At 40.9% G+C, this 10930-nt stretch overlaps 4 protein-coding genes across 4 annotated transcripts; 2 read left to right on the top strand and 2 right to left on the bottom strand.

The window, feature by feature from the left end:
- Window positions 1-612: 612 nt before the first annotated feature.
- Window positions 613-1275, bottom strand: LOC124263717 (LIM/homeobox protein Awh-like). The gene has a single exon (XM_046698382.1). The coding sequence runs from the start codon at window positions 1273-1275 to the stop codon at window positions 613-615; it is 663 nt and encodes a 220-aa protein (XP_046554338.1).
- A 1462-nt stretch (window positions 1276-2737) lies between these two features.
- Window positions 2738-3400, top strand: LOC124263716 (LIM/homeobox protein Awh-like). The gene has a single exon (XM_046698381.1). The coding sequence runs from the start codon at window positions 2738-2740 to the stop codon at window positions 3398-3400; it is 663 nt and encodes a 220-aa protein (XP_046554337.1).
- Window positions 3401-5693: 2293 nt separating this feature from the next.
- Window positions 5694-6359, bottom strand: LOC124263715 (LIM/homeobox protein Awh-like). The gene has a single exon (XM_046698379.1). It carries the CDS (start codon window positions 6357-6359, stop codon window positions 5694-5696), a length of 666 nt encoding a protein of 221 aa, XP_046554335.1.
- A 1805-nt stretch (window positions 6360-8164) lies between these two features.
- Window positions 8165-8827, top strand: LOC124263714 (LIM/homeobox protein Awh-like). The gene has a single exon (XM_046698378.1). The coding sequence runs from the start codon at window positions 8165-8167 to the stop codon at window positions 8825-8827; it is 663 nt and encodes a 220-aa protein (XP_046554334.1).
- Window positions 8828-10930: the final 2103 nt, after the last annotated feature.

The raw sequence follows: 10930 nt of genomic DNA, 5'->3' as shown, positions 1-10930 counted from the left end.
AAATGACTTGATTTGTTGTTTGAAATCCGCTCTCGGTAATATTCCAGCAATCACAGCGGTCTGTACATTATCGAACCTGGACCAATCAATCCAGTGATTGATATCATGACACCTATCTACGCTATTCGTATACGATGACAAGCATCAACCAAGTCAGCGAACCTGACCAACGATACAGATACTCGATTCTTACGACAATCATGGGTTACTGAAGACAAATTCCATCCTGGATCTTCACGCCTCCCCAAAGGATTGCAGCAGGGAGGTCTTACACTGGACGTCAAAAGTGCAACCATCGCGATCGATGTCAGACAAATGAAGTAAGTTGATGATTCATGTTGAATTTATTCACAATTGAGGTATACGTACCTACATATTTTACGCATACACGTACGAATGCAGTGTTCACACATAATGTCTCATTCTATTTCTCTTCACTATTACGAAGCTCAGCACTGAGACGTTGACTTAAGAACTTATAAGCACGTACAGAAAGGTTTGGGGGAGGTATGTCCCCTTCAAGCAGATACAACGATATAAATACGTGTGCATATATTGAGACAGACTAAATTAGCATTACATTAGCACTTAAATACCAGACAGAAAGTCAGTTCATTGCATGGCTCTCTTGAGCTTAGCTCGGGCATTCTGGAACCATACTTGGGCCACTCTTCTGGGAAGACCCGCTTCTTCGGCGATCCTTCCGAGGTCACTTCCGGTAGGATTAGTGTGATGGTCGAAGTACCTCTGTAAAACAGCTACCTGGTCCTCGTTGAAGGCTGTTCGGAATCGCTTGGACTTTGGTCTGCAGTTGAAGCTCTCGTCGTCGGGGTTGAGGACGTGAACGCGGCAAAGTACTCGACCGTCGTGGATGGCAAAGTCTTCTCCTGTGGACAACTGTCTCTTGCACATGCTGCACGAGAAACATGCAAGGTGGTACATGTTCTCACCGGCCGATCTCACCCAATCTCCAGACTCGATGGGTCGTAAACAGGAACTACACTTTGTCTGGTAAACGTAGGCGAAGTCTCTCTGGCAGAATATGTTCCCGTCTCTGACGAAGCAAGTAGAATGTCCATCAAGCGTCACCTGACACACACAGCAACGCAGACAGTGCTCGTGCCACACGCGATCCCCAGCACGTAGATAGTACTGGTCAGTGATGACGTCACAGCAAGAGAAACACAAGGGGTTAGCCATGTTGAAACTGAGAGCGATGAAGTCTACTGACTCTTCCAAGTCGGAGGAGAGGAGATCATATGACATGTCCGACATTGTGAAGAAGCACCGGGGGAAATAGAGCAAGATGAAGATAACGTGATAAGTGATGCTGAAAATGTTGTGCACAGCAGTTAATATATGCATCGGTGGCAGTTCCGAGTGAACGCATATGCCATGACGAGGAGTGAAGACCGTTATGACACGCTGTGACGTCACCAGCGCGTGTCACAGCAGCAATTGCTGATTGATTAGTAATCAGGTGTTTTCTGTAATGATTAACTGATCACTTGATCACCTAATTAACCAGTTTAAATTTCAAGACGGCGAAGCTTCAGTCAGCCGCATCAGAAAAATATGACATTTTTATTTTTAGGAATATTTTTTCTGTGAAAGTATTACATGTATCTGAATATAGATATTTTGACCTGATTAGTCGTATCATATATTCGGATCAGCAACGATAAAGTTCGATTTAATATATAAAATACAACATCATACATTTAGACGCACAATATGTGAATCTGATACACTTAGATGTACATTTTACTTAAAAGAAGACCCGATTGTTGCATATGAGAAACGTTGATCGTTCACTGTATTACAAATTAACTACAGTGATATAAGAGCATCTGCAATATAGTGCAGAAACCCATCATTTGTATTCAGCCCGACACCCGACCCAAAAATCATTTTCTATATATCCATAGTTTCATACTTGGAAAAAAGGGTCATCTTTTGTGTGTTTTTATGCTATAATTGAGGGTGTGGGTTCGAATCCCGGATGGGGCTCAACCTAAGAAACGTACTAGAATCTGTAATTTACTAAGAAAGTGCAATCCCAAATATAACATTTGTTACATCAGTAACCCAGTTTTTATCCACATTTCCATCAAATAAAAGCATCATATTATAGCATTTCTTTGGTAAGCGATATGTTGGCGTGTGTAATACCTTTATGCAATACCGGATTACTTTCAAATATGAGCATATACATGTATATATAAAGGAAACCTGTCGCATTCTCCACAGATCATGATATTTGGAGTGTTTTGTTTAACACCCAAAAACCTTTTACAAGCATACAGATTTACCTTTTCTAATTTTCCAAATGTATTTATTCTCCACATTTCTGCGCTATATAAAAGACTAGGATATATTTTTGCATCAAACACATCATGTTTTTATTGAACGCCTTGTGTATTCATAGCAATCAGCGTATAATAAAGCTGTTATCGTACTGAGATGACCCGTGCGAGGGGGCCTAATGATTGGGTGTTTTTTTAATGTTACTATGAGATATGGTCACACGACTGGGTGATTAATCCTTGATTGGACATCAACTGATTACGACGATCGGTGACCACTGTGCGTGTCACAACAGTCAGTGTCATGACACTGTCGTTCACTCTAATGTGCCAACTTCAACCTATAAATGGTGTAAGTGTGCTCCGAGTTGTACGTTTCTCCTCCTGAAAACATAGGTGTATTGCTATAGTTCACCATGGGTTCCTCCAAAATGTCGGACATATCATATGACTATCTTTCCTCTGACTTGGAGGAGTCAGCAGACTTCATCGCTCTCAGTTTCAACATGGCTGACCCCTTGTGTTTCACGTGCTGTGACGTCATCACTGACCAGTTCTATCTACGTGCTGGGGATCACGTGTGGCACGAGCACTGTCTGCGTTGCTGTGTGTGTCAGGTGACGCTCGGTGGACATTCTACTTGCTTCGTCAGGAACGGAAACATATTCTGTCAGAGAGACTTCGCCCAGGTTTATAAGACCAAATGTAGTTCCTGTTTAAGGCCGATCGAGTCTGGAGATTGGGTGAGATCGGCCGGTGAGAACATGTACCACCTTGCATGTTTCTCATGCAGCACGTGCCAAAGACAGTTGTCCACAGGAGAAGACTTCGCCATCCACGACGGTCGAGTACTTTGCCGCGTTCACGTCCTCAACCCCGACGACGAGAACTTCAACTGCAGACCAAAGTCCAAGAGATTCCGAACAGCCTTCAACGAGGACCAGGTAGCTGTTTTACAGAAGTGCTTCGACCTTGACACCAACCCTACAGGAAGTGACCTCGGGATGATCGCCGAAGAAGCGGGTCTTCCCAGAAGAGTGGCCCAAGTATGGTTCCAGAATGCCCGAGCTAAGCTCAAGAGAGCCATGCACTGAACATTCGAGTTCGCGTGTCAGCTAGTGCTTTATGTAAACTGTTTATGTACTGTGGTGAATCCTGGTATATGTATGTATTGTAGAAATCAACCACATCTATTTAATCAACGCATATAGAAATAAATGAAAGATGAAATGAATCAATGTCTGTAAGTCTGTCTGCCTGACCTTGGGGTGATCACAAAGGAGATGTGAAGAGTGTCCAAAGTGTGGTTTCAAAGAAACCCAACGAATTAACTTAACAAGCAGAAAAGAGACTCGTCACGTCTTGTGATCATACTGGTTCCATCTAAGCGCGTACGTACGAAACAGTTGTCAACTGGGGCCTTCTAATTCACTTATATTTTACATGTTTATATAATATATGATGTTTTTTAAAGCACATCGAATTAAGTAGGCTTTATGTTGACACAGTTAAAACTTAAGTTGGACACAATTAATTGTATCTTTGATATATTTTGAGATACAAGATGTATTTGAAATTGATAGACAATCCTGAAAGATTTTTTGATCGATGGACCGGAAGTAACGTAAGTATTCTGACTGGCATGTCGTATTTCCTCACATACTATTCATTGATAGTGGACGAGTCTTCCTGAAGGTTACGGAAAGGGGCGAGTGGTGATGAATGGCAGCATAAATACGTTGTTTGGAGAAAGGGGGAAATAACTACATGGATATCGTGATATATTTTACAGTGACTGCAGTGTAGATATTAACACTGAGATAAGTGATAGCTTACTGTGGGAAAGAAGTTGTTTATCCAAAGAAAGCATCTCATTTGTTCACCATACGGATCTATAACTCTCATTTAAAGATGTTATCAGTTCTTTGAAAATGCAAAAAATATTTTCTGCCTTAACACGTTGTCTTTGTAAATGTCAACTGTATCACAACATGTGTGTTTAGAAATCCCTGTCAAACAGCGATAACCATGTGATATCCGGCTCCTCCGGGGAACCATTCACAAACACATACAAAGGCAAGTCATTTGCCACCTGAAACTAATGAGAATTGCACTGGAGAGACCGATGAGTCAAATTTTGGAAATGTCTTCTACGTGTCTACGGTATAACTTCTTTTGAGACCTAAAGTTCTGAGCAAACAATATTTGAGTTGAATGAGAGTGTTGTACCTGCAAACTGAAGCGACAAAACCATGTCCACATCCACAAGAAATCTCTTCTGAAAGCAGAGCCGGTTGTACAATTGTGACTATATCATGAGTATATATTTGTTTCAGCAGTATCACAGCTGTACGATGATGTTTGTAAACAAATCGAGTCCGGAGCAGACAATCCAGTGATTGTCACCATGTGATACGATGACAGAGCATGTGTTTATAAACCACTATGAAAGTCTTGATACCGGGTGTTCAGACATAAAGTTTACGACATCCCTCGTGTCATGCAAACTAATGGATATTTGTTTTAGTTGTTTGGGGGAAGTTTGTATTTGTTATTTGGTTTGTTTGTAATGCTGAATCTTTATATTCACAGAAAAATCAGATCACATGGTTTCGTTAGTTCAGTGTGTAAATACGTGAAAAAGAATTGGCTGTTACACACCTTACATATATCTGAATCTTACGTCATGGTCACATGAGCTGCCAATAAAAGCAAATATTCCATTCCATTCACAGCCCTAATCAGACTGCTAAACTAAACATATCAGAATACCAGGATTCCCTGCAAGCAACAGCTCTAATCTCACATAGTGCATATAGTATGTATGTAAAGATGTTTGTATATATTCTGTATATAGACATGTATGTGGTTGAAACGATCGCTTCGATCCCAGCCTTCTTATCTCAAGGGAATCTGAGAGATTGTACACAACTATACAAGAAACAAATGTATGCATTCTTTGTTTATTATTCACATGTAGAAGAATGTCAAATGCCATGCTATTACTTCAGAGGCAATAATAGACATTTTAATAACATGAAGCAATTATTGATCACAGGTGCGATGCAATGACATGTTGGTCACATAAACATATGCAGAAAAAAATGATTTAAAGGGCAAAGCATGACAATTGTATCTTATAAAGAACAGTGGGAATTTAAAAGAAACAGGCAATTCTAGCCACCCCCGAAAACCTCGGCCTGTCTAATCATGTAAAACGTTCCTTTGTGGTTCATTTTACCGGGATTTGCTGCACAGGGTAATAAGTTTCATAGCACTTGACCCATGAATCGATGGAGGCCGGATAAATAGATGCGGGTGTCTTCAGATACCCGTGACTAACACAGCACATAAATAGAGCACTACCTGACACGCAAGATCAAAAGTTCACTGCATGGCTCTCTTCTTGAGTTTAGCACGTGAATTTTGGAACCACACTTGGGCCACTCGTCTTGGAAGGCCCGCTTCTTCGGCAATCCTCCCGAGATCACTTCCGGTAGGTTTGGTGTCAAGGTCGAAGTACCTCTGTAAAACTGCTACCTGGTCCTTGTTGAAGGCTGTTCGGCATCGCTTGGAATTGTGTCTGCAGTTAACGTTCTCTTCGTCGGGGTTGAGGGCGTGGACTCGGCAAAGTACCCGACCGTCGTGGATGGCGAAGTCTTCTCCTGTGGACAATTGTCTCTTGCACATGCTGCACGAGAAACATGCAAGGTGGTACATGTTCTCACCGGCCGATCTCACCCAATCTCCAGACTCGATGGGTCTTAAACAGGAACTACACCTTGTCTTATAAACGTAGGCGAAGTCTCTCTGACAGAATATGTCCCCGTCTCTGACGAAGCAAGTAGAATGTCCACCAAGCGTCACCTGACACACACAGCAACGCAGACAGTGTTCGTGATACACGTGATCCCCCGCACGTAGATAGAACTGGTCGGTGATGACGTCACAGCAAGTGAAACACAAGGGGTCAGCCATGTTGAAACTGAGAGCGATGACGTCTGCTGATTCTTCCAAGTCGGAGGACATGAGGTCATATGATGTGTCCGACATTGCGTAGATTTCCAGGAGAAGGTGAGGGGAGAAGTGCCTGTAGACCTGATTCTGTTACCTTTATACTCGGGACTTTGTCAGCTTGGATGTGCTGACACATGACGAGTATCGTGTCACACTGTGACCGGTCCGTGGTCAGTGCTGGTCAGTGCAGTGATTAATCTGTGATGAGCAGTGCCGTTATGAACTTGTTTTCTTAATTATTTCACACCGGTCAATCAGTCAATATGTTTTTACAACTAAGTGAACGTTACTGCCCAGGCAATCAAGCCGCTGACCCCACGAAGATTGACCCCTCCGTCCGGAAATACTAGTATACTTGACAACTAGTTAAGTCACGCTAAACGTTACTTTTACGCCTCGATGATGTTTGTCTCGGGCGTGACACAGACTTCACCGGAAGAGCTCTGATAAATCTCCAACAAGAAATCATAGAGAATTCATGGTGTTTTTATGTCTTTGTTTGTTTAGATAAACGTGACTACATTGTTGAGAACCTGAAAAAGCCATATGTTTGTGATTCTAACAATATTGTCATATTTTGATAGTGCGGCAACAGAATATTTCTGGCATAACGTAACACGGACATTCCAACAGTAGATTTATGTTTACACAAGGCCACGTAAAAAATCTTATGCCCACATTCCATAAATCTTTGAAAATATCTATTGTTTGCAGGTTGTTGCAAATATTCTATTTTTGGGGAGTTCCCTTTCAATTCATCATTTCATATTCAACCTGAACTTTCCTCAACATGATAGAACTGAAAAGAAAATAAGCGGGCTAATTGATGTTTTAAATTCAATAATAAAAACAGCTGGATAATTAAACTATTCATAATGATAATTTTGGAATTCCAAATAATTTAAAGACAGATAATTTTCGTCTTTGCTTCTCAATAAATAATGTAGTTCCTTCTTGTGGTCACACACAATCCACGTTTCCACAGTAACATCTTTAACGGTAAAAAAATGACTTTGTCATGAGAAGTTGTGGAGAGGAGCGGTGGTATATTTGGTTATCTTTTCAAAATGGAAAATAAAAAAATAGTATCAGACATTCCTCGCTTTGTCAACAACATCGACAGGTTTTGGTCATTCAACTTATGATACGCATCAAAAGGTACACTTGTAAATATGATCAAAGTGTATGAATATGCATTATACAAACGCCACATTTTTCACCTTAACTTCTCAACAATGGTCGACAGATATAAACAAATCCTTTGTGTTTGTTATAAGGTGAACAAGATCATGTACGTAACACATGTTATATTTGGGATTACACTTTCTCATTATATTATTCAGTCAGTCTTGGCCTCGTCATGTGAAATTACAATAATGCTGCTGGAGACTACTCTGATCATTACTCTGAATTAATGGGTTTTGCAGAGTAGGCGACAATAAAAAGAAACTCTCAGTTTTTTTTATATTATTTCTATTTTCTTTACTTTCACTGTTGGGGGATCCTTAAACTAATTAATTACAAAAACGGCACAAAGTAACAGGCTGACACGGGACATAAATAGCATTAAATTTAAATCATTAATCATTACCAATTAAGGTTTAACATCATCTGCTCAGTTGTGAGATGCAATCACGTTGCCAATCACAATGCATCGATCAGATCGCCAATCAGCTAATCGATAGGTCGCCATGACGTGTTAAAACACTTATCATCATGACACGCTTGTTCACTCAAGTTGTCAAACCAACATATAAATCACTTCTTGTTCGCCGCTGTCGTCATTCCATTCTCCATCGTCTTCATCAAGGCATCAGTAAGACCTCCTTTGCACCCTAAAAATGTCGGATATGTCATATGAACTCCTCTCCTCCGACTTGGAAGAATCGGCAGACTTCATCGCTCTCAGTTTCAACGTGGCTGACCCCTTGTGTTTCACGTGCTGTGACGTCATCACTGACCAGTACTATCTACGTGCTGGGGATCACGTGTGGCACGAACACTGTCTGCGTTGCTGTGTGTGTCAGGTGACGCTCGGTGGACATTCTACTTGCTTCGTCAGAGACGGAAACATATTCTGTCAGAGAGACTTCGCCTACGTTTATAAGACAAGGTGTAGTTCCTGTTTAAGACCCATCGAGTCCGGAGATTGGGTGAGATCGGCCGGTGAGAACATGTACCACCTTGCATGTTTCTCGTGCAGCATGTGCAAGAGACAGTTGTCCACAGGAGAAGACTTCGCCATCCACGACGGTCGAGTCCTTTGCCGCGTTCACGTCCTCAACCCCGACGACGAGAACGTCAACTGCAGACCAAAGTCCAAGCGATTCCGAACAGCCTTCAACGAGGACCAGGTAGCTGTTTTACAGAAGTACTTCGACCTTGACACCAACCCTACAGGAAGTGACCTCGGGAGGATCGCCGAAGAAGCGGGTCTTCCCAGAAGAGTGGCCCAAGTGTGGTTCCAGAATGCCCGAGCTAAGCTCAAGAGAGCCATGCAGTGAATGTGATATTTCACACATTCAGGCAGTAATAATTATGTGACATGACTTACTGCTGATATAAAACAACCGGTACAGTCTGAAGTGCTCTTCATGAATAGGGATGAATGTTATTATTTATTGTGCCCCCTTATTATTCATGCCATCAGTGACTACATTGTACATAGCCAATGTTTGATTGTGGTATATTTCGTGTGTATATATTAAACTGTTAATAAATTATTCAATGCACATTTTATCATGTTGTATAAGATTATCTTTCAATAGCTTTTGTTCTGACGAGACCAGAGTTCGAACCGCTACCTTTCTGCTCTACGAACAAACACAATATCCACTTGACCACGAGGGCAATCATATGATATGTATATGCACGCAGTGTACTCAAGCAGTAGATGTCTCCTCCCCATGCATGCATCGCAGTCGTCCACTTTTATGTGAAGGGTTACAAGACACAATTCAACATTATCAAATTCAACATTATCAAATTCAACATTGTCAAATTCAACTTTATCAATCGAATCTGATCAGGTTAAAATCTTTTTTTTTCCACAGGTATTCATTCATAGCTGGACAGAAACATCTTTGTACATCTTCACCATAATACAGCTGCTATAATTTACAATAAAAGTCCTGAAACATCGAGTCACATAACACCACTGCAGGGACAGAAACTGGATGGAATCAATCAATACAGTGTTTTTCAGAAAGTGGTCTCATGTAACCTGCTATGTTCGGAGTTACACTTTCTCAGTAAAGAAAATATTATTTTAAACTACACGAGGAAAAGAAATAATAGAAAAGTATAAATAAAAAAATGATAATAATAATATCAGGTTAAAATCAAATTTCCCAAATTTCTGCATGAACTGCTGTGAAAGAAAAGGCCATATTTGACCACGGGGTCCTAACACCATTTAATATTTACATCAGTGACGTTTACAATGATGCAAAAAGGTGGGGACACATGAAAATGGGGCAGAAGACGATTTCTTGAGCGTTCGCTTCATCTTCGTGTTGATACCCTTGTTATCCGGAATCATGTGTAACTCCCCATGTAACTAAGTCCTAAAAGTCGCTGGAAGTTCTGTTGTTTCGGGATTTTTGTAATTTTTGTATTTTTTATTTTTTGGGGTGTGTGTGTGGGGGGTGGGGGTGGGGTTACCTTTTATTTTCCAGATGTTCAAATACATTATGTCACACATGCTCATATAAAACGTACATACATTTACTAGTCAGTTCATAGATCAAACAAGAGCTTGGAAGGTATTCTTTTTACTCTCATTACATGTATTATAATAGCTTAAGCATTTTATATTTGTACATCAGCAAACAATGTGTGAAAAGCACAGAATTTAAGCTGACTACCATTTGTAAATGAAATGCATCTACATGCTTGATAGTATTGTAGCATTTAATATTTTTTTTTGTTCTGTTGTTATTTGAACGAAATGTAAAGCAATTAGAATTTTGTTTTATCGTGCATCGGCTGTATGTCTGGGATCAGATCCACAAAGCGATCCAAGTATTAAGATGACCACAACTGAAAAACTTTAACAGATGTATGTATGTATGTATGTATGTATGTATGTATGTATGTGTGTGTGTGTGTGTGTGTGTGTGTGTGTGTGTGTGTGTGTGTGTGTGCGTGCGTGCGTGCGTGCGTGCGTGCGTGCGTGCGTGCGTGCGTGCGTGCGTGCGTGCGTGCGTGCGTGCGTGCGTGCGTGCGTGTGTGTGTGTGTGTATGTATGAATCCAGGTTTCATATTATCATTCAACACGTATGCATGCATGTATGTATTTATTTATTATACAGGGTTAGAATATTGATCTTCAGTAACCCATGCTTGTCGTAAGAGGTGACTAACGGGATCAGGTGGTCAGGCTCGCTAACTTGGTTGACACATGTCATCGGTTCCCAGTTTCGCAGATCGATGCTCATGCTGTTGATCACTGGATTGTCTGGTCCAGACTCGATTATTTACAGACCGCCGCCATATAGCTGAAATGGCGTAAAACTGAACTCACTCACTTAATAAATTATATGGTAACTTCCCTGAGGGCTGATAGTTAATATTATTGAGAGAAATGCATTATTTATTTTTAGAGA

Source organism: Haliotis rubra, unplaced genomic scaffold (assembly GCF_003918875.1).
Source record: "Haliotis rubra isolate DU_JTF1 unplaced genomic scaffold, ASM391887v1 Scf896, whole genome shotgun sequence".
Lineage (NCBI taxonomy): Eukaryota > Metazoa > Mollusca > Gastropoda > Lepetellida > Haliotidae > Haliotis > Haliotis rubra.
This window is presented reverse-complemented; position numbering and strand designations above follow the sequence as displayed.